This window comes from Vombatus ursinus, unplaced genomic scaffold (assembly GCF_900497805.2).
Source record: "Vombatus ursinus unplaced genomic scaffold, bare-nosed wombat genome assembly UNPS02014781.1, whole genome shotgun sequence".
Lineage (NCBI taxonomy): Eukaryota > Metazoa > Chordata > Mammalia > Diprotodontia > Vombatidae > Vombatus > Vombatus ursinus.
In genome coordinates this window covers 40,977,411-41,002,169 of record NW_020954559.1, presented here as the reverse complement: position 1 = coordinate 41,002,169, position 24,759 = coordinate 40,977,411, and the positions used below count along the sequence as shown (strand labels likewise).

Sequence of the window (24,759 nt, the reverse complement as noted above, 5' to 3'; positions counted from 1 at the left end):
TATAGATAATGCTTGCTGGTGGTTTTAGGTAGATACTACTTATCATTTTAAGGAAAGCTCCATTTATTCATATGCTTTCTAGTGTTTTTAATTTATAATATTATTATATCATTATAATATTCTTCACATTACTTGTTAACCAATCAGAGTCAATTGCCACCCTCAGGAACACTCACTCTTCCAAGGGCATATAAGTGTTGAGTGGATTCTATGAGGAGTCTTTGGCATTCTAGAGTGTCACTGACCCCTTTTGTTAATTATCTGCTAACATGATTAATAAATGATTAATTACCCAGAAACTATGTCTCAACATTTTATATATCATACTTAGGTCTCCTTGAGTCCATTGCTTCATCCACTATACCACAGTGTTTCGTAATAATTAGTTACCCTAGAAAATCATTCAACCCTCCATCAAAACAGCTGCATCCATAGCAATGGTAAGCAAGAAAAAATCCTCAGGTATATAGTTAAAGCATGTATAAAAATCCCTAATTGGGGGTACTAATTGAGTGTAAATAATTAAGTGTAATATTTTGTCAAAAGTTTTTTCTGCATCTATTAAGATAATCATATGTTTTTTGATATTGATATGGTCAATTATGCTGATTGTTTTCCTAATATTGAACCAGCCCTACATTCCTTGTATAAATCCCACCTGGTTATAGTATATGATCTTCATGATATCTTGCTCTAATCTCCTTGCTAGTATTTTCTTTAACATTTTTGCGTCAATATTCATTAGGGAAATTGGTCTATAGTTTCCTTTCTCAGTTTCTGTTCTTTCTAGTCTAGGTATCAGCACCACATTTATGTCATAAAAGCAATTTGGTAGGACTCTGTTGCTTCTAGTTTTTGCTTTCTCAGGCCAAAGAGGCCAAACTGAGTCCCTTCTGACACATGACAGCCCTTCACATGCTTGAAAATAGCTATCATTTAAATTCCAGCCAACCAGCATTTATTAAATGTTCATTATGGGCAGGACACTGTGCCAGATGATAGGACTACAGACACAAAAGTAAAGCAAACATCGCCTTTCCGGAGCCTGTGTTATAGTGGAAGAATACATGTGTACAGATAATTAATACAAGTTCATTTGAAGGGGAAAAGTGCACCAATGCATCCTCCCCTTCTCAGTCTTCTGTTCTCCTAGTTGTGTCAGTCTAGTTTTGTATGGCATAGTTTCTGCTTACCTCTCTATCCTGGTTACCTTCCTCTGGATTTACTACCTTGTGGCAATATCCTTCCTAGAATGTGTTGCCTAGAATGGAATATAATTTTCTCTATACAATCTAACAAGAGCAGAGTACAGAGAGACTAATCAATCAAAGTATATACTATGTGCCAGGCATTGTGCTCGATGATGGGGAGGCAAATAAAAAGAACGAAATAATCCCTACTTGGAAGGAGTTTACACTGCTTTCCTCTTGCATTGGCAGCCATAGATCCTCATTTCAGCAAGGAGAGACACACAGAGTGAAGTGTGCTTTGTACCTTTAAGAATATAAGGGTTGCCTCAGACCAAACACTTGACACTTACTAGCTGTGTGACCCTGGGCAAGTCACTTAACTCCAATTGCCCCCCCCGCCAAAAAAAGAAAAAAGAAGAAAAATAAAGTCAGAATATAAGGGTAATGTTGAGCATATTTTTAAGGCAGATCCCTAGGCGTATTTTCCTGGTTCTCTATACCTCCTGCCTTCCACTCACCCCCAATCAGGGAGTTTTATACATTATCTCAATAGATGCAGAAAAAGCTTTTAACAAAATAGTACATTCAATTATTTACTCAATTAATTACACTCAATTATCACCCCTCAATCAGGGATTTTTATACTTGCTTTAACTATATACCTGAGGATTTTTTCTTGCTTACTATTGCTATGGATACAGTTGCTTTGGTGGAGGGTTGAATGATTTTCTTACCAAGCACTATGGTATAGTAGGCAAAGCAATGGACTCAAGGAGACCAAAGTGTGACATATAAAAAGTTTGAGAGACATAGTTTCTGGGTAATTAATCATTTATTAATCATGCTGGCAGGTAATTAATAAAAGGGGTCTCTGGCTCTCTCGAATGCCAAAGACTCCTTATGAAACCCACTTAGCACTTACATGACCTTGGAAGAGTGTTTCTGAGGGTGGCAATTGACTCTGATTGGTTAAGAAGCAATAAGAAGAATATTATAATGAGAGGTGGGTTATTCTAATGAGAGGCTAGAGGATGTGACTCTGATCACTCAGTTTTGGTCAAAGAGATTAATCTATACCCATATCACCCATTTGACAAAAAGGAAAATCCACATTTTCCCAAACTTGTTTGACTAAAACACAATGGACCAGAATCCATCAATTCACCTAAACTAAAATTTCTTCACCTTTCAATCTGAGTTTTCCCTTTCATTATGAGCCCTGTACTTCAAAGTCATCCTGAATAACCTACAGGGGCTGATTTCTGAATAAGGAAATAGAAAAAGGGAAAAATCCTTGATCCTAATTCAATAATTAGTTATTAATACAGGAGAATAATAATCATTTCTCTCATCATATATATGTATATATATGTGTATATATATATATATATATATAATTGCAGTCATTTAATCTTTCTAAGCCTCAGTTTGGCTATGTGTAATTGGGATTTATGATACTTAAGACTTTATAACACTCTACCTCATGGAATTGTCAGGAAAGCACATTGCAAACCTCAAAGTGCCACAGGAATGTAAGTTATGTTTTGGCCAGGGAACCTTGGAGAATGAGAGGGGGAAAAGGCCATGGTAAGTACCTTTTACTCCATGCTTAGGAAAGTATTTTGTTAAATCCCTTTCAGACCCAGACAAGGAAGATGAGGCCACCATATTGTCACTAAGTACCACAAGGTAAATATTAGCATCAAAGGATCTGGAAATGATCAGTGGTCGTGTAGCCATACTTATTACCATGGTAACTAGATGCTTTGATGAGTATTCCATTTTAAAAATAAGAAAACTGAGATAGGTTAAAATGATTCCTGAGCATGTCCACAACACCAGGGCTCAGTTCCCTTCACTGCTAGTGCCTCAACTTAGATGCAATGTCAACTTAGCAAGTTAAGCTAAAATCTAGTTGCAGACACCTACTAGTTGTTTGAACTTGGGCAAATCATTTAACCTCTTTTTGCCTGCATTTCCTCAACTGTAAAATAGGGGTGATAATAAAGCACCTACCTTCAAGGGTTGTTGTAAGAATTAAATGAGATATTTAAGCTCTCAGCACTGTGCCTGGTACATAGTAGATACTATATAGATTATTATTATTATCGTTATACCCCATGCTCCCTTACCCAAAGACTTCTACTTTCTGCAGTTAAAGAGGGGGAAAAATGTGTTGACAGTTCAATTAATGGATTGCTCTCTATAACAGCCTATTTCAACTAGCACTGACTCTTGCTGATACAGAGAAATTAAATCAACATTCTCATCTCAAGGCAAAGTCAGTGAATTTTAAAAGGCTAAGAGTCATAAAATAGAACTAAAAAGGACCTTAGAAAGCACCTTCCAGTGGTTGTTAACTTCAGGTCTGTTAACTTATGGATGTATATGTATGTATATACGTGTGTGCATATATATGTGTATATGTATATATGTCTATATGTATGTATACACACAAACACACACACACACATATATATATACATATATATACATACACACATATCTCCATAGTGTTGTCATTCAGTTGTTACAGTCACATCCAACTTTTTATGACCTCACTTGAGGGTTTTTTGTCAGAGACACTGGAGTGGTTTGCCACTTCCTTCTCCAGTTCATTTTACAGATGAGGAAATTGAATCTGTCAGCGTTAAGTGACTTACCGAAGGCCACACAGCTACTAAGTACTGAAGGTCAAATTTGAACTCAGGAAAATGAGTCTTCCTGACTCCAGCTCTGGCTGTCTATTCACTGCACCAACTCATTACCTTATTGTTGTTACTGTTCAGTCCTTTCCATTGTGTCTGACTCTTTGTGATCCCATTTGGGGTTTTCTTGGCAAAGATACTGGAGTGGTTTGCCATTTCCCTCTCCAGCTCATTTTACAGATGAGGAACTGAGGCAAACAGGGTGAAGTGACTTGCCCCAGGGCACACAGCTAGTAAGTGTCTGAGGTTGAATTTGAACTCAGATCCTCCTGATTGCAGGACTGGCACTCTATCCACTATACTACCTAAAAGCTTTTTGTACTTCAATATAGTTGATTTCCTTTGTCATATTTTATCTTTTGTTCTAGAAACTTTAGGAGTCAGTGGGCTTCATCAACTGTCAAAGAGGTACATGACTCAAAACAAGGTTAATAATTCTTGTCCTAGATGAGTAAATGACAAACTATGGTATTTGGGCCAAATTCAGCCCGCAACCTGTTTTTGTACAAGCCTATGAGCTAACAGTGGTTTTCACAGTCTTAAATAAAGTTTAATTGTATTTTTAAAATGTAGAAAACCATTAAAAGTTCATAGGGCTGTACAAAAACAGGCAGCAGACTAGATTTGGCCCAAACATCACAGTGTCCTGATCTTTGCTCTAGTCTCACCCCTTCTTATTTGCAGATGACAGAACCAAGGCGAGGAGTCTAAGGACACACAGCATGTCCATGGTGGAACCCAGGGGGTTGACTCCCAGACTAATGCTGTTTATCGTAGCAGACAATTGGGATTTCTTCAAATGGTTTACACTAATTCTTTCTTCTAAAAGTAGTCTAGTCTCTATAAAACAGTAGTGTTCCACTCCCTTGTCATGGTGGCAGAAGAACTACAGGGCCAGCAAAATCCTTACAAAGTGAGAGCCTCTTGGTTTCAAGTTCTGTATTTCCTGAAGGTAACCAGGATAGCCACAGGAATAAGACCCTGGTAAGCCTCTTCCATTATTCTCTCTCTGTCAGCAATCTGATGCTTCAAAGGAAAATAAAATTTCTCAATGTATTTTTGACTAGTAGGAAGGCACTTCAGGTCAATACAAGGTTGAGAAATTAAGGATAGAGGTAGGGAGAAAGGAAATCACATCTGACCCTCGCTGGTAAAAAATCTTAAGCTGACTTGAACTATATAAAATAATAGGTTCGGGTATTTTATTGTTGTTTTTTAAATCTATCTAGCGTATTATTGAGTTATGCCTCTTTTTAGTTTGTGATTGCCACACTATCTTGAAAAGAATGCTTCCCAATAATATCCAGTCCATAACATCTGGTAGAATGGTCTTTTCCAGGAAAGGTAGCTGAGGGTTTCCAAGCATGCCTTTCCTGTACGCAGAGTAGGCACTTAATAGTGAGTGAATGAATGAGTGTTCTTTACATACAGGTCACATTTGATGCAGAATTAATAGAATAGCCTAGTAGAGCACATCCAGAATATGGTGGTGAACTACAGTAGATCCCTTTGACTGTCAAAATTTCCTGATTTGGGGGGATAAGGTTTCTGTGGACCATCATATCTCTACTCTTCCTGAATGAGCAATACTGTTCCCTCTTATCTGAGTGATAATTAAGAAGAGTTCAATTATCCAGAGCAGATGTTCCCAAACTTATTTGGCCTACCATCCCCTTTTCAAAAAAAATTACTCCGTACCCCACCCTGGAAATTTATTTTCTTTAACCCTTTAATATTTTTTTAATTTGTGTCATTTCAAAAAAATATATAATTTTTCTCTTAAATTTAATAATAATTTAATAATTTATTGTAAATTTGTGGGGGTTTTCCTACATTGAAATTTTGATGATGCAATATTGCATCATGTAACCATTTAGTATCATATTGTAAACAAGTCATTACACGTACATATTCTTGCCGAAGCATGCTGGACTTCTCGACAACGTGCTGCATTGTTAAGACTTGTCAGCAGACATGACCCCTGATCAGTTATAACTTGCATTTTTTGTGTTTATTTGGAAAATAATGTAATCACTACAACTTTAACTCTGTTACACAACAGATGAAACATGTACGAACAGTTTTTCAAAATTTTCTTCTCTTCTTTCCTTACGTTTCCACTATCCCCTTATTTTTATTCAATGCCCCCCAATTGCGCCGAAGGCTACCTCCACCACCCTGAACTGTCCCAGTGCCCCTGCAGGGGAGTGGTATCACCCACTTTGAGATTCTCTCAGAGAGAAACCAATAAATTACCCCCAAAAGAGATTCCCATGCAGATCACAGGATTGTCTCTGAAGGAATTAAATGACCCAAGTGGCTTAATTTCTATTAATTTACATAGTCACCTACCCCTCTTTCTTGGTAAATTAAGGTGCTAAATTTTGCTAGGGCTCACAATGCTATAAGGTCTTATTATAATCCAAAACCCCCCAATCATTTTTGAAGACATAAATCAACCTTTCTCTTTCATTCCCCTTGAGCAGCAAGAACTATCAGTGCTCCGGTGAGGCCCAGAGAATTCATGATCACATAATTAGATCTAGCAAGCTATTCCCACACAACTCTGTGAGAAGGAAAAGAGGCAGAATTCACAGATTGAGTAGGCTTTGTTTGTTTTGTGAAGTTATTTAACATCCCCAGCAAATGCTGTTAAGATTTATGAGCACATTATATATTCAAGGCATATTCAGGGGTTGAGAATAGTGTTTTTATTGTGTGTTTTTTTTCATGTTGTTGAAACCATGAATGCCACAAATTCTGGTGGTACAAAATAATTACAGTGTGGTATGTAATTTTTCCTCTGACACAACAATGCAATAATGCTGAAGTTTAAATTGCATAATGTTAGATTGAGTACTTAATATGAAATAACATCTGTTGTTACAACCTGGGTTGACACTTGTGTCAAACTGGAGTCAGGTTAAAACAGTTATTATCATGGGGTTCATTCTCTTTCCCCTTTTTGTTTACTCGGGTTGAGTAAGAAGATTCTCTGAAATTTTCCCTGTCTTGTACAGTAAAGGGATTAACTTTTGGCAGGGCACTAGAGTGGATTTGATCAATTCAAATAGGAGATTATTATAACTTTTGATTATTTGGGATCCCTAATATCTTTAAGGAGCATCCCATTGAACATCAGGTAGGTGGACTGGCATCTCTGTTATCTCTGGTTTATAGCTCAGAACACGGAGACCCTTAGAGAGCCAGGTTTAGTGTAGGCCTAACAGTATAAAGCTGCCTTTCTTTTTCATTTGATTTAAGGAACAGGAATTACTGGAACCCTTTTGATGTGAGGTAGGTGATAAGGAAAAAGGAGGTCCAGTGTGACACATTAAGCACAACAGGATAAAGGGACCCTGCTGTCACCATGAGTCCCTTCACAGCAATCAAATACTCAATGGAAAGCAATGGAAATTTTGTTTTGCGAAAACAAACAACACATAATCCTCCCAAATAGCATAATTTTTAAAAGGTGATTGCAAACAGTTGTACATATATTCTTGTTATTTAGCATTTGTTAAAAGACAGGAGAACTGTGTGCTTTACCTTTAGCAAGGATCTCTGTTGCTCAGTTGTTTTCAATCATGTCCAACTCTTTATGAGCCCATTTGGGGTTTTCTTGGTCAAGATAGTGGAGTGGTTTGACATTTCCATCTCTGTATGTGAGGTAACAATGGTGGATTTAATTCAGGTTATGTTGCTATTCATTGTTGTTTTCATTTGCACAGCTGTAGTCAGTGTCTACATAGTTGTTTTGATTGGACTTTCTCCTTTTGTAATTTTTTGACAATGCAAGATAATGGGATATAGGCATAGCAATATGGTAGAGTGGAGTCGGAGGACTGGATTCAGGTACTTCCTCTGCCACTTCCTACCTGTATGACCTTACACAAGTCACTTCTAACTGGACCTCTGTTTCCTCATTTGTAAGATAAGGGGGTTGAACTAAATGAGCTCCTTTCTAACTCTAAATTTGGAATTCTATGATTCTGTAACTCCCTCCACCAACCGTATCTAGCTGTAAAAACTTAGCCAAGTCATTTGATCTCTTTAAATTCAGTTTTCTCATCTGTTAAGTAGTAATAACAATACGTATACCTACTCTCAAAGGGTTATTGAAATTAGATAGTAAATATAAAACACTTTACAAATCTTAAAACAGCTATATCAGTGTCAGTTATTATTATCATTTTCTTCAAATTCATTCTTTGGGGATTTCCAGTGCCAAGATGGTGCAGTGAAGAAGGAACCCTCAAAAGCCCCCTCCCCCAAATTCCCCTCCAAACAACTAGAAAACTGCCTCAGAATTGATCTAGAAGTAAGGAAGCAGCCTACCAGAAAAAGTCTGTCTCATTCAAGTGGAAGAGGAGCTAGGTCCAAGAGTAGCAGCAACAGCAGCAGCCAGTCTCACAACAGAGAGCCTGCAGCAAGGCTCCAAGCCTGGGGCAATCCACCAGCAAGCCAAAACAGAGAAAGAAAATTATAGACCAATTTCCCCCAATGAATATTGATGCAGAAATTTTAAATAAAATACTAGCTAAGAGATTACAGCAATACTGTGACCAGGTGAGATTTATACCAGGAATGCACGGCTGGTTCAATGTTAGGATAACTATCAGCATAATTGACCATATCAGCAACAAAACCAACAGAAATCACATGATAATCTCAATAGATGCAAAAAAAGTCTTCGACAAAATAAATACAGCGCCCATTCCTATTGAAAATATTAGAGCGCATAGAAATAAACGGAGCTTACCTTAAAATGATAAGTAATATTTGTCTAAAACCAACAGTAAGCATTATCTATAATGAGGAATAAGCTAGAATCCTTCCCAATACAATCAGGGATGAAGGAAGGATGCTTATTATCACCTCTATTATTTAATATTGTACTAGAAATGTTAGCTATAGCAATGAGAAGAAAAAGAAATTAAAGGAGTTAGAATAGGCAATGAAGAAACAAAACTATCACTCTTTGCAGATGATATGATGCTATACTTAGAAAATCCTGGAAAATTAACTAAAAACCTACTTGAAATTATTACCAACTTTAGCAAAGTTATAAGATACAAAATAAACCCACATAAATAATCAGCATTTCTATATTTTACCAACGAAATCCAGCAGCAAGAGATAGAAAGAGAAATTCCATTTAAAATAACTGTATACAATGTAAAATACTTGGGAGTCTACCTGTCAAGATAAACCCAGGGATAATATGAACACAACTATAAAACACTTTTCACATGAATAAAGTTAGATCCAAACAATCGGAAAAATATTAATTGCTCGTGGGTAGGCCAAGGCAATATAATAAAAATGACAATTCTACTTAAATTAATCTATTTATTCAGATTTATAGAATTTATAATTTATAATATGATGTGATTTGATATAATCTAAAATTTATAATTCTATTTATTTATCTATTTGATTACTAATCAAGCAATTAAAAACTATTTTATAGAGCTAGGAAAAATAATAATAAAATTCATCTGGAAGAACAGAAGCTCAAAGATATCAAGGGAATCAATGGAAAAAAATGTGAAAGAAGGTAGTCTAGCTGTACCAGATCTCAAACTGTATTATAAAGTGATAATTATCAAAACAATCGGGTACGGGCTAAGAAATAGAGTGGTGGATCAGCGCAATAGATTAGGTACAAATTACATTGTAGTAAATGACTCTAATAATCTAGGACATGATTAAACCCAAAGATTCAAGCTTTTGGGACAAGAACTCACTATTTGACAAAAACTGCTGGGAAAACTGGAAAACAGTATGGCAGAAACTAGGTATAGATCAGCATATCACACCACATACCAAGATAAGGTCAAAATGGGTACATGGTTTACACATAAAGGGTGATACTGTAAGCAAATTAAGAGAGCATAGAATAGTTTATCCATCAGATTTATGGATAAGGGAAGAATTTAGGATTTTTATTTGCAACAAGTATCTTTGATAATGGCCTCATTTCTCAAATATATAGAGAACTGAGGCAAATTTATGAAAATACAAGTCATTCCCCAATTGATAAATGATCAAAGGATATGAACAGGAAGTTTTCAGACAAAGAAATCAAAGCTATAGGCATAAGGAAAAATCCTCTAAATCACTATTGATCAGAGAAATGCAAATTAAAATAATTCTGAGGTACCAGCTCATACCTCACAGAGTGACTAATTTGACAAAAAGAGAAAATGTTGGATGTTGGGAAATGGGAATATATGGGAAATATGGGAATATGGGAAAACTAGAACACTAATGTACTGTTAGTGGAGTTATGAATTGATCCAACCATTCTGGAAAGCAATTTGAAACTATACCCAAAGGGCCATAAAACTGTGCATATCCTTTGACAGAGAAATACCATTTCTAGTTCTATATCCCAAAGAGATCCTAAAAATGGGAAAAGGACCCACAGGTACAAAAATATTTTAGCAACTCTTTTTGTGGTGGCAAAGAATTGGAAATCAAAGGGATGCCCATCAGTTGGGGAATGGCTAAACAAGCTGTGATATATGATTGTAATGAAATACTATTGTGCTATAAGAAATGACAAGCAAGAAAATCTGGAAAGACTTACGTGAACTGATGCCTAGTGAAGTAAACAGAAACAGAAGGTGGCAAAATGAGGAGATAATGGAGAAACAGTTAAATATTACCTAGGTTAATACCACGCCCATGCTTATTAGTGGTGCTTCATAACCCTCAGTCTTAAATCATGCCTATTGTTTTGTTGTGGAATCATCTTATCTCTTTGCTGAGAGTCTTCACCATACTTTATTTGTATAAACACTTTAGCAGTAGTGTTTTCCAAAGTCTTCTGCTTTATGTTGGCCCATCCTCAGTCCAGGGACCAGAGTTTCAAAAGAGGCTTTGATGCCCAATCCTTTCAAAGGGCACTTAAGTCTTATTCTACGCAATTGAGGGAAAAATTTTTTGAGTTCCTACTGGTATTTCTTAGCCTTCAAATAATATCTATCCAATAAGATATTTAATTTATTTGGCTTGTAAGAGACGAATGTAGTTCTATTTGTATTTTTTTCTTAGTACCTGATGAGTGCTTCTTAATATAAGTGAAAGATTTGGCCATGCTAGCAATTCTCCTGCAGGGCAGGGATACAATTTGACACAATTGGTATCCTGTCTAGTACTTGGCACCTGAATCTCTATAAGCATTTCTTGGTTAGTTGATATGAATGGGCAAAAGAGTGGGAGTTCCCAAAGTGAAGGATGCAAAAATTGGAAAGCTAATGATTTGGCCATTATGCTTCTGTTCTTGATTCTCAGTGAGATACAGAGGCCCAGACCAATGGTCCGTGACCCCCAGAAATGCTTTGACTATGAATCTGCATCTCATTAGTTATGCAGATGCTACTAAAGAAATGTTTTATGAGATGAGTATTCTTGTGCCTCGATTTCTCACTCCGTGTGATAGAGTGGAGTTAATACGTGATGGAGTTCTTTGAAGAGAGCAAGGACATGGTAGTTCCATTCTTGGAAGCAGGTACTGGCTGGTTTTTCTATTTATATCACCAATACTTATCACAGTGCCTTGCATACACTAAGTACTTGACAAATGTTTTTTTACTCATTGGTTGATATTTTTGAAAAAGAAACAGTACTGTTGCAATGGGTTGAAATTCTCAAACTAATTATTCATCTTTTCTGTTTTCTCCAATACCAATTGTTTCCAGCTGCCCACCCTTCTGCTCAGTCTCAAGACCGTCCCACTGCGACAGTATCACCTCTACGTACCCAAAGCTCTCCATCCCGCCTGCCAGCTACGGGGATCAGGCCACACACCATCGTATCTCCACAGCACCTCCACCAATCCTCAATTCAGGTCGTCTCTGGAGCACAGTGCCCCAGGCCTGTCATCCCTTTGACATCAGCAGCCTCGGCCATCACACCTCCCAATGTCAGTGCAGCCAACCTGAATGGAGACATGGGCAGTGGGCCCATCGGTAGCTTGATGACTTCCAGCCCAACCAACACAGCCTGCAAAACAGAGGAGAAAAAGAATGAAAAGGTAATCAGTCCTCTGGGCAAGCCCTGTGTGTCTAATGACACTCCTATCTAGGTAGCATTAAGAACCAATGCTGCATTAGATGTACAGTAGAGAATGTGGTCTCCTGGCTTCTTTTTGCTCTCAGCTGGGATTCAGATACATCTCAGAAACAGAGAGACCAAAACCAAGAAACCTAGTTGATGTCTGGGATAAAGTGAGCAGATTTTTCCAGGTGCTAATAAGAGGAATCTGGAGGGAACAGCCAATCCTAATTTAGCTATTTTCCTGAGAAGAAAATTTGGCCTATTTAACAGATAGAAAACCTGAGGCAGGACCAGCAAGGTGGTACAGTGGATAGAGCACCGGCCCTGAAGTCAGGAGGACCTGAGTTCAAATCCGGCCTCAGATCAAATACTTGACACTTACTAGCTGTGTGACCCTTGGCAAGTAACCCCAATTGTCAAAAAAAAATTAAAAATTGAAAACCTGAGGCAGAGTGACTTACAAGAGGTAGTCATTGGCAGAGCTAAGATGAGAATCTAAGTTTTTGGACCCACAGTGTAGAGCCGGCTTGTCTATCTGCCTAACCGTACAAGTAGCTCTTGGGATTTTTTTTTTAATAAAAATGAACATCTTCCAACTAATATCCTTTAAAGATATAGAGCTCCAACTAGAACTAAAAAGACAACCTCAAAACAAGCTAGGCAGATTCTTATGTGAAAGCATACCACTCCCAGTGTTTCTAGGGAGCAGAATACCTCTTCTGCCTCCCCTATACCTTTGAAAAACTCTGGGAAGTTGCTTAACCTCAATGGGCCTCAGTTTCCTCCCTTGTAATATGAAAGGGTTCAGTGACCTCTAAGGTCTAAAGTCTAAAGCTATGATCTTATGATTCCAGAGCCTAGCTCAGTGCTTTTCACACAATTGGTACTTAATGTTTGTTGGATGTAATTAAAATAATAGTTCAGGATGAATTTAAATTAATTCAGGGTTTGGACATCCATGAATGTAGTTGGTGTTCAGAGCAGTGCTCTAAACTCTGTATATTCCAACAAAAAAAAAAAAGCCTTTGATGTTACTATCAAAGAGAAGAATGAATCTGGTCCACTGTGGCAATTTTATGTTCTTGTAGACTCTGTTTTACATTGGCATATCAAAAATCTGATTCTTTTAATTTATCTTTATCTTCTGAAAAGCAAGCTGTTTTCAAAAAAGAGAAGGCTTGTAGCTAAGAAAGGGGGCTAGAGGGAGAAATATTTCATTTCTCTTGATGACACCAGGGTGCCGCTCATGTCACTCAGATCTAACAGCTCTAAATCCCCTGGAGAATACATTTACATTCTTCTACTTTTCCACTAGATGTTTAAAAACTATACCTATAACAGAGCAAGGGATAAGTGAATAAGTAAAGGGGTGGCACACAGATGGAAAGTTTGAAATGATAGTGAATTGATACAGATGGTTTAGTCCAAAAATACTAATTTTGCCCCATATTATCTAGATAATTTGGGAGAAAAGAGCATGTTTGGACCTGAATTATTTTGAAGACAGTGGATTTGTATGCTTGGACTCTGGAATCTTTGGTTTTTTTCCCAGTTGAATCAAAGGCGTATTTTTTTTAATTATGATAATGTTGATTGATCATAACCCGCAAGCTTCTGTTGGGGACTAGATAGGGGAAATATGTCTAATAATAACTGTCAATTTGAGCTTGGGCAATATAACAAGTTATAACAGAGATTGTATAAAGAGATGTGAAAATTCTTTCTACCAAGTTTATAGAGACATCTCAACATTCCTTCACAGCAATACACTATGGGTGGCATGCTTTCTTCATATGTCCACCTATCGAAAGCCTACCTATCTTTCAAAGCCATTTCCTTTGCTCTCTCCTTCATGAACCATTACTTGGTTCTTCCTTATCTATACTCATAGCACTTTCTACCATGAACATACCTGCTTTGAGTCTATATTTCAGACCTAGGATCTTATATTTGGAGAAAGCTCAAAAATAGATTTTATCTCTCATACCATGACCCAGTGGCCTTTTAAAAGCAGTCCAAGAGCCTTAGCTTACTTGTTTATCTTTTTTAATGTACCAAGAGCTGTTTTTATTCCCTCCCACCTCCCCAGCCCTGTTCTCCACTGGGGGAAAAAAGACAAAGACAAAAACCCTTATAACTAATATGGATAGTCAAGCAAAATAAATTTCAATCTTTGCCAAGTCCGAAAAATATAAGTTTCAATCTGTACCCTGAGTCTCTTACCTTTCAGGAGGTAGGTAGCATGTTTCATCATTGTTCTGGAATCATGACTGGTCATTGCTTTGATTAGAGTTCTTAAGTCTTTCAAAGTTGTTTGCTTTTAAAATGTTGTTATTGCATAAATTATTCTCCTCCTTCTACTCTCTTCACTATGCATCAGTTCATATATGTCTTCTCATTGTCTCTGAAACCATGCCCTTCAAAATTTTTGACAACACAGTTGTATTCCGTTACATTCATATGGCATAACTTGTTCATCCATTCTCTGGTTGAGGGACTTACCCTTAGTTTCCGATTCTTTGCCATTCCCTTCATCATTTTTATACCACAGTCATATTCCATTTCATTCTCATACCATAGTTATTCAGTCCATCCCCAATTGATGGGCATCCCCTCAGTTTCTCACAGTGGCAAAGCTGGTTTAAAGATTTTTGTACATTTTTGTACCTTTGCCTAGAGCCTTTATTCACCTTGGGTACATCACTTAGTCTCTCTAGGACTCAGTTTCATCATCTATCAAATGAGGAGGTTGGATTAAATAAACTCTAAGGTTCCTTCCAGCTCTAAAGCTATGACTCTGATCATCTGTAAAATAAGAAGGTTGCATTAGATTTATCTAATCCAGTCAGAGTCTAAGAGACTCTGAGGTCTCTTAGAACTTTATGATACTTCTTCACTTAATGCATTTTTACTTCCTAGGCATAAGATCATAGCTCTATAGTTGGAAGAGATCTCAGAGGTCAACTAAACCAACCCCCATCATTTTACAAATGAGGGAGCTATTGCCAGTCATCTTGACCTATGTCTTGCCACTGTACTCCGATGACTGGAGGAGAGAGTGAGGCTGATGATTTTGCACTGCACTGCCTCACTTAAGTTCAATTCATTTACAAGTTAAGACATCACCCTCCTGATATCATTCTATTGACCACCTTCAGTTTCACATACCACTTGCGCTGTTTGCATATGATAAAACAATCAAATCCATTTAATATTCTTCATTAATGTCTGTGGAGGAGGAATGCTGGAGCCTTGGTTTTTGCCACTGCTATGTTATCCCTCCCCTGAGAAGCTAAAGCCTAGGGCCGTGGATCCAAACTAGGATGATAACTTGGGCACTGTAAGGCCCAAGCAGCCCACAGGTGCTCAATTTAATAGTTACTGCCCAATTTTTTGTCTCCATCTATTCATCTGTAGCTTGGCTGATTTGCAGTTGAAAAATCAGTTTAGCTTTTAATCCATTCATTTCTATCTAAAAGGAGTTTGCATGAGATATGACCAAACCTTGCAAATCAGCAACAATTGTGGATAGATGTTAGAGCACACTCTTAGTTTCCTACTTGACCATCTGGCCCTGAAGCCTATTTGCCTCATTAGATAGAAGATGGTATATCTCAGTGGCCTTTAGGGCTGGTGAGGAACATAATAAACCAGACTTGTAAGTGGCGGGTGGTGTTTAACAGTTCTGTAAACATTTCCATTTCTTTCAGAAAATTGCATTGCCATGGTTCAGTGAAACAGAGAAGGCTGGCTTAAATATGACTCATTTCTGTCTGTGATTGATACATTGTAGATTCAAGCTCTCAGGAATCAACATTGGAAGTGATATTTCAATGTCTGCCCTCGTAAGTGTGTTACTAATGAAAACCAGGGCTAGGGCTGCTTTCAGCATTCTCAGCCTGTTAGACACTTAACAAATATTTTGCTTTCACCCAGGGTTTACACTCTGCTAACAGTTCTCATACATCAACAGTGAGAGTTTAGTCCAATAGACGCCATAGCCCCGTGCCTTTTGATTAAATTTGTCTTGGAAGGAAATCACTACCCACATTTGAAAAACAAGAGATTTGACAACTTCACATCCTCCACCCCTGGCAGAATATGCTGCATTTGCAAGTTCCCCTGGATGTCCCTTAGTGACTGATGTGCCTGGGACAAAAACTGGCCCAATACCCACCCAAGCTGTGGTTTAGGAACGTGCTGTGTACGCACAGAATGAGAAGCTTATTCTTTCCTCCTTCACGGTCAATTAAAATTATTATGAAATTATGGGAGCATTCAGATGCCACAGAAATAGACATTGTCTAAACACCCAAGAGAATATGATGGAAGATCCTTCTCCATTTACTGTGAGCAATGTATGCAATTCATTCTTGTAGCTAAAACAATAACTTTTAGGAGCAGCTAGGTGGCGCAGTAGATAGAGCTCCAGCCTTGAGTCAGGAGGACCTGAGTTCGAATATGGCCTCAGTCACTTGAAACTTACTAGCTGTGTGACCCTGGGCAAGTCACTTAACTCCGATTGCCTCACCAAAAAGCAATAATAATAATAATAATAATAATAATAAATAAAAATAAAGTAAAACAATAACTTTTAGTCTTAAGGACAAGCACTCTAGTCTTTCATTGATAGTTTTTCTCTTCTGTGTTTCTCAGTCTGATCAATTGGTTTCTCTTAATTTGTAAAAAGGTACAAAACAATTCTACCTGTTTCTGGTAGCTTAAGTGTAGCAACCAATTGGTACTTTTTGTATGACTAAATGTATATCCAGCTCCCTACACATAAACACCAGAAGCTTATCAGTATTGTTATTGTTAGCATAAATATTGTCAGTATGTGAGCTAGGTTGTAGAAGATCTTTATCTTCTTCAGTACAGTTGAAAGGACTTTACTGACAACTGGGAGGAAGTGGGGGAAAAAACACTACCTCTCACAGTGGTACAGTGGAAAGACAACAAAATTTGGAATCATAAGACCTGAGTTCGAATCTTTTTTCTCATGCTTGGGATCCGTCTGACCTTGGGCAAGTCAATTTTTCTCCCTGACACTTAGTTTCCTCATCTGTGAAATGAAGAGTTTGGACTAGAAAGCCTCTTAGGTCCCTTCCAGCTCTAGTCCCTGGGATTCTTAAATAAAACAATTCCATCACTTTAGCATGTACTTCAGGCCAATCCTGACTTAGAATTGCACATCTGGTTATGGAACAAGAGGATATTTCTTAAGTATTTGGCACTAATCTCTAGGCCTGTGAAATTTTTAAGCTTTCCTTAGAAAAAAAGACAATGAATTCTCACTACTTCATTCTTTCTCCATTGAGACCCAAACTTTTCTGCACTGTATATTTTGGTAGTGCAGAACTTGGCTGAAATTTGATATAGTCACATTCAAATGTGTAGGAGAAAAGAAGCCATGATTAATGGACCTTCTGGGCACCTTGGAAGAAAGGAGGGTGGTAATTTCGTTCTCAGAGGATAGGAAATTCATACTGAGATATCCCCTGGGCATGGAGAAGAAAATAGGCCACAAACCTTGCTCACGCTGCATTTCATTCTTATCATGGAAAGGGCTGGGAGCATGTCATTGTTCCTTTTCTACGTAAGTGGTGATAGGGAGTATGTTCATTTTGTTGACAGACTGCACTTCAGGCCCTGCTCCAAGTGACCTCACAAATTAAGGCTGGCTGGGCCTGATGTGGGATGAAAGACCTCAAGGGAAGGGCCAGGTGCTGACAGGACTTGGGATTCTTCTTGTGGGTTGAGCTCTGAACCAGAGTGTCTTTCCTGCCCTGGGGCCCTGATAGTCTCAGATGGACAGTGTATTCCTTCATTCACAGAATCTCAGTCTGAAGGGTCCTCAGAGATCATCTCATCCATCCTGTGCCCAAGAGGGAATATCCTCTGGAACATTTTGGACAAGCAATCATTCAGCCTTTGCTGGAAGACTTCTAGTGACAGGCGACCTACTTGTCCCCCAGGCAACCCCTCCTGTTCTGGGGCAGCCCTAATTGTCAAAACATTTTCCACAGATCGAGCTTAAACCTATTTCTTTGCATGTTCTACCCAGCATTGCTTGTTTTGTTCCCTGGAGGCAAATCCAATTCATCTTATAGCCCTTGTATAGTACTTGAAGACAGCTCTGATACTCCTCTCATTCCTTGAGCCTTTCTTGTCTAGAATGAACATCCTTAGTTGTTCATTCTTTCAACCTATCATAAGATGACATGTGCTTAAGGTCTCTTACTGCCCTGGTCACTTCATTTCTGGAACACGAACCTTGTTGTCATTGTCCTAAAATGTGGTGCTTAGAATTGTATGTAATACTCCAGATGTGGTCTGACTAGGGCAGAGTACTGAGAGAAATTATTATTTCTCTCTTTTCTTCTTTCCTACTTCCTTATCCAGAAATCAACCAGTGTGGGAAATCTCTCTCAAACACTTACCCAGACTAAAGATCTAATCAAAAGTAGTAAAAGAAATCCTAAGTTTAGGCTAATGGATGGATTCTAGCTCACTGTGTTTACTCAGAAAGGTCTGGGAAAATGTGGATTCTCCCTTTGTCAGACAGGTGATATGGAAATTGATGTTTCTTTGATCAAGACTTGGGCTATCCAAGTCACATATCCCCAAGACTCTCCTTAGAATAAGCCCCTCATTATAATATTCATTTTCTCATTAATTGTTAACCAATCACAGTTGATGGCCACCCTCAGAAACTCCTGCTCTTCCAAGGGCATATAAACTGTGAGCCCACTGCCATGAGGGGTCTTTGGCATTCAAGAGTGCCACTGACCTCTTTTTATTAATAAAGGTGCTAACCTTATTAATAAAATGATTAAATTACCCAGAAACTGTCTCTCAAACATCATAGTATGCAGGACTATGACTTCCCAAGTTCTGGTTACTATACTTCTCAAAACAGCCTATGATATCATTACCTTTTGTTCTACTTTGTTGTGCCAGACATTAATTTGTATTGTGAAGCATTGCTTTCCACGTGCATTGGTATGAATATATATATATATACACATACATATATAGGCATATAGATATACATATATATTATATAGACACTATATATGGATAAAGAACTTGAATAGGAAGGAGAGGAAGGGGCTAGGTCACATTTAAGAAATTTCCAAAAATATCATAATACTTCACGGGAAGACAACAAAAAAAAAATTTAGTGGGAGACACAGCTAACCTGGACAACCTCAAAGCTAATGAATTTATTATATACTTAAAATAGATTTATGTGATAGAGATTAACAATTTGATAAACCTCTTTTTTGTTCTTTGTGTACAGAAATATCAGGGGGGCTTCAAGTTGAGAATCAGAGAAAAATTAAACATTTAAAAAAAAAAGAGCTGCCCAGCACTTTCAGGGACCCTAAGGTTTTCCCTAAAATATAAACCTATTTTTAGTTCCATTATTCTTCCATTGGCGCGTTAAGGCTGTGAATCATAGATTTCTACAACCCCTCAGGAATCAAAGTTACAGATCACCCAAAGGGGACTAGAAATGTTTTCTGTGTGTGCAAAAAGTAGCATAAAAGATACAAACTAAGAGATTTATGACTAGCAAAGGAGCTTTGCCATTCATATGTCAAGAATGAGGGATAATAAGCAGACTATGGCTGTATGGGTACCCTTGTAACGTAGAAGCCAAGAAGAAGACTGTTCTCCTCAAAGCACATTGTTTGGACTTTCAGTAAAGGACTTATAAGAGGATATAGAAAAAGAATTACCCAGGATGAGAAGACAGGTATGGATCGTGATCCTTGCCGCTGACAAAAGCCCCAAGAGCAATGAGATCATGAATCTATTAGAGTACTAAAATATTAAACTATGTGAAAAGTGATGTAACAGGAAAAAAAACTATTCCATACCATTTCAGATCTTATCTTGGTTAATATTGTGGCTATTTAGTACATGGAGTACTGGACCTGAAGTTAAGAAGACCTGAGTTCAAATGCAACCTTAGATAACTTACTAGCTGTGTGACCCTGGGCAAGTCACTTAACCTCTCTTTGCCTCAGTTGCCTGTAAAATGGGGAGATAACATCGATTTTTCCAGGATTGTTGTGAGGATCAAATGAGATAATATTTGTAAAGCACTTTGCAAATCTTAATACTCTACATAAATGGAAGCTATTTTTTTCTTATGGTTTTAATTTTTATTACTATTACCTGTCCCATAAAGACTTCTTTGATTTGTCTACCCTGAAGTGATCTCCATTTCCTCTGTGCTCTGACAACAGTTACTGTCTGTAAAAATCATTTGATGATCAGCCTTTTGTACTACCTTGTGACATTCACTGTTTTCTTCATCTATTCAGTCAACAAATGTTTATTAAATGCCAAGAATATTCAATGTACTCTGCCACACAATACAAAATATAATAAATAATAATTCAAGATCCCTGCCCTCCAGGAATTTATAAAGTAGTAGGGGTGATTAGGTATGTATGCAAAAAAATGCTATGCCAAAGCAGACTATGACGGATACTTAAGAAAATTGAACATTGTTGTAAGGGTAGAGGAATGGAGTGATCATTTCTGGACATTCAAGGAAAAGCTTCACAGAGGAAGTAGCTGAGCCCTAAAGAATACCGGCATATACAAATGTCAGGTAGAGGATTCCAAGCCCTAGGAAAAAGCAGTAGACAAAGGCTAGAGGAAGAGAACATGACACATGCTCAGGAAATGATGAATAGTTCATTCTAGTTGTATTGTAAGAATGTCTTATGGTGGGGAATGGGAATAATGAAAAATAAGGTTTTGGAGAAAGAATATTTTTGGAAAGAAATCAGGTTTGGAGTTGAGGATCAGTGAGCTGTTTACCTGGAGGTGATCTGTTAAGGCTTTGAGAAGAGGTAAGATCATTAAGGAAATGATTATAAAGCAGGGGTTCTTAATTTTGTTTTTGTCATGGTCTCCTTTGAAGTCTGATAAAGTCTTTGGACCGCTTCTCAGAAAAGTAGTTTTTTTAAAAAATAGTTTTGTTGTTATTGAATATTATTATTTTTCATATTTTTGTTTCATTGTTTTAAATAATTTTAAATAATTAAAGGAAATGCTGAATTTAAGTTAGGGATTAGTAGAAGTAATATAATTTTTTCCCATCCAAGTTCATAGACCCCCTGAAATCAATCCAGAGACAGTGTTGCCAGGTTAAGAACTTGTGTGGGAAAGAAAAAAAATATAGCCAAAAACAAAGCACTGCAGAGGGATAGGAAGTGAAATTGAAGCCAGAAAAAGACAAAATGGAGGAGGAAAACCAAGAACATTTGGTGCCATAGAAGCCCAAAGGAATTAGAAATATGAAGCAAAGGTGGAGATAGTTAACACTGTCATTGGGTACAGAGAAGTCAAGGAAGATTAAAAAAAACTAAGAAAAGGACATTGGATTTAGAAATTAGGATGTAGGTGACGAAATTGAGGAAAGTATTTTTAGGAGAATGGTGAGTACAAGAATCAGATTACAACGAGTTGAGGAGTCATGAATGGTGAAATAAAGGCCATGTGTTCACTGCTTACTTAAGAATGTTATGATGATGACAAAGGAGGAGGGGAAGAAGAAGAAGGAGAAGGAGGGACAGGAGGAGGAGGAGGAGAGGGAGGGGGGAACAGGATAATAAGGTAAGGGGAAAGTTTGGGTTTGGGGTTTTGCTTTTTTAAGATATGACTGGGTTTATAGACTTTTAATTTTAAGAATTAAGAAATTTCCAAAAAAATCATAATACTTCATGGGAAGACAACAAAAAAAAATTTAGTGGGAGACACAGCTAACCTGGACAATCTCAAAGCTAATGAATTTATTATATACTTAAAATAGATTTATGTGATAGAGATTAACAATTTGATAAACAAACCTCTTTTTTGTTCTTTGTGTACAGAAATACCAGGGGGGTTTCAAGTTGAGAATTTATAGACAAAGAGAGAAGGAATTAGTGGAGACAGAAATAGTAAAGATGTTACTAAAGAGAAAGAAGAAAGGATTGATTAACTAAGGTTCAGAAGTAAAAAGTATGGGACAAATGGCAAAAGCAGAGGGGTTAGCCTTTGCCAAAGGGAGGGCCCCCTCTTAGAAAAAGGAAGAAGAGGATGAATGAAAATACAGGTTTCCCCCAAGGATGATCATTTGAGAATCAGCTTAATCAGATGGCCTTAAGTAGCTTCTATAAAGGGATATTTACTAAGGTGGTATGGTAAGAACAGCTGATACAAAAACATTGACCTAAAAGTCTGTGACAAATAATACATATAGAGTCTATAGGAAAATGGGTTCGAAAGAGCAAAGGGGTAACTAAGTTTTTGGTTACTGGAAGTCCTTTTCTCCCATTTGTGAAGTGCTCCTTTTAGCCATAATATAGTTTCTTTATTGGACACCTTTGTGAATCTATCAATCTATGTCCAATCTGTCCTTGACTTTCAATGCACATACTGACATCACCTGCTCTGGGGATTTTACTGGAACATAAAAGGAAAATAGGAGATCTAACATCCTCTGGACTCTTCAAAACTATCAAAGTCATCCTCAAATAAGCAGGAGACAGTGTGTGAGGGAAAGAAGTTCTGGCCATGGCAGAAGATGAGATTTTTCCTTCTCCCCCAAGTAGTTCTTCCTCTATGGTTTTACTTGAAAGTCACACTTATTCCAATTGCTTGAATCTCCAATTTCTGTATGGCATCATTTCATTTCATCAAATGGCTTTCAAGGCTTTTCACAATTATTCTAAGGTCCATGATTGCATTGATTGATTAGGCATCTTATGACTTAAATCCCCTCTTTTACATCAAATTTTTAAAAAATAGGAGCCATTCCCCAATTAATAAATGGTCGAAGGATATGAAAAGGCAGTGTTCAAGATGAAGAAATTAGAGCTATCTATAGTTACATTAAAAAATGCTTGAAATCGCTAATGATTACAGAAATGCAAATTTTAAAAACTCTGAGGTACCACCTCATGTCTATCAGAAATGACAAATGCTGGAAGAAAATAGGTATGCTAATAAACTGTTGGTAGAGTTGTGAACCGGTCCAATCATACCAGAGAACAATTTGGAACTGGAACCAAAGGGCTATAAAACTGTGCATAACCTTTGACCCAGCAATACCACTACTAGGTCTATACCCCAAAGGGATCAAAGAAAAAGAAAAAGGGCCTATATGTACAAAAATATTTGTAGCAGCTCTTTTTTCATTGGTGACCTAGAATTAGAAACCGAAGGGATGTTTATCAATTGGGGAATGGCTGAACAAGTTATGGTATATTATTTTGAGGGAGTCCAAAAAAAGGAAGAGTGAGGTGGTTTCAGAAGAAACAAGGTAAGACCTATACAAACTGATGCGAAGTGAAGTGAGAAGAACCAGGGGATTATTGTGCACAATAATAGCAATGTTGTAATGATGATCAATTTTGGAAGACATGGCTACTCTGATCAGTACAATGATCCAAGACAGTTCCAACAGGATCATGATGAAAAAAGTGCTATCTACTTCCGGAGAGAGTTCTCTGATGAACTCTGAGCGCAAATTAAAGTATAATTTTCTCACTTTCTTTTTTTTTTTGCAGTATGGCTGAAATGGAAATAGGTTTTATATGATTTCACATGTATAATTGATGTAATTTTGTTTGCCTTTTCAGTCGATGAGGGAGGGAGAGAATTTGTAACTCAACTTAAAAAAAAAGAATGCTAAAAATAAATAAATAATATATTTTTTTAGATTGTGCAAAAAAAAATATTCTTCATTCACTTGGTTTTCCCTGTGTATATAGATGAGTCAAACTTTTTTAAGTGATTACAGATCACTTCCACAAGGTCCTGAAATGTCTTGGGGCTTGAATATTGTCTACACATTCTCTGCTACTTAGAGTCTTAGAGAACTGACAAAAACACTGAGAGGTTAAATGACTGCCCAGAATCACACAGCCCATATATCATGTCTTCATGGCTTCAGGGCTGTCTATCCACAATAGTATTCTGCCTGGCAAAAAGATTTTGCTAAATTTTGTAAAATATTTTCTGTTTTTCCCTTGTTTGTCAGTTTTGCATTTTCATGCTGATATGCCCTGGGGTTGATGTGCTTAGTTAGATATCTTACCAAACTTTCTTTAATTGGTTTTATCATCTATTGATTCTGCTTTATAAGCTAGTATTGCTCATAATCATCTATCATCTTTCTTTGTAAGATTTCACAAATGAGTTAATATTCTAATTTGTCGCTAACCTTGGCAGCCATCTCTCCTTTTGGTAAGTAAGTCAGATATTTGCCGACTAAGATACTCTATGGACTCTTTTAATCTTCTTGTTGTGACAATTTACATTCTTTAAACTTCTGAATAAAATTCCTATAGTCAGTGTTGTAATTTCTCTTGTCAATTTCTTATTTAAGAAATTGATTCATACTTTAAATGATTCATAGTTAAATGGTTCGTAGTTAAATTAGTTTCATCGTACACCATTGCCTTTTCTCATTCTTTTTCTTGATAAGTTGGTGGTCTGACTATATATACACAGCTGTCTCAGGAATAACTTCCACATCAATACAAATATAATATATCTGTTATATATAATTTATATTATATATATATATAAATCATTATATGTATAATGAAATATATATTTCATTCTTTATATTGTTACTTGGTGTTTGTCATGTATTAGCCACCTATCAATTCTTTTTGTAAGATTCATGATATAGAGCTTTGAGGCTTCTGAGACATCTACAAGTCTTTGACATCCCTTGTTCCCTCTTCTTGGACCTTACTTTCCTATATTTTCACTGAGGT

The 24,759-nt window shown here is 37.1% G+C and overlaps 1 protein-coding gene across 1 annotated transcript in view; it reads left to right on the top strand.

Moving 5' to 3' along the window:
* Positions 1 to 24,759, top strand: part of LOC114046211 (E3 ubiquitin-protein ligase SH3RF3-like) — a 515,095-nt gene that overhangs the window by 444,579 nt on the left and 45,757 nt on the right. The window contains exon 7 of the mRNA XM_027866460.1: positions 11,608 to 11,942. Coding sequence (XP_027722261.1) covers positions 11,608 to 11,942 — 335 coding nt within the window. The remainder of the gene's footprint in view (positions 1 to 11,607; positions 11,943 to 24,759) is intronic.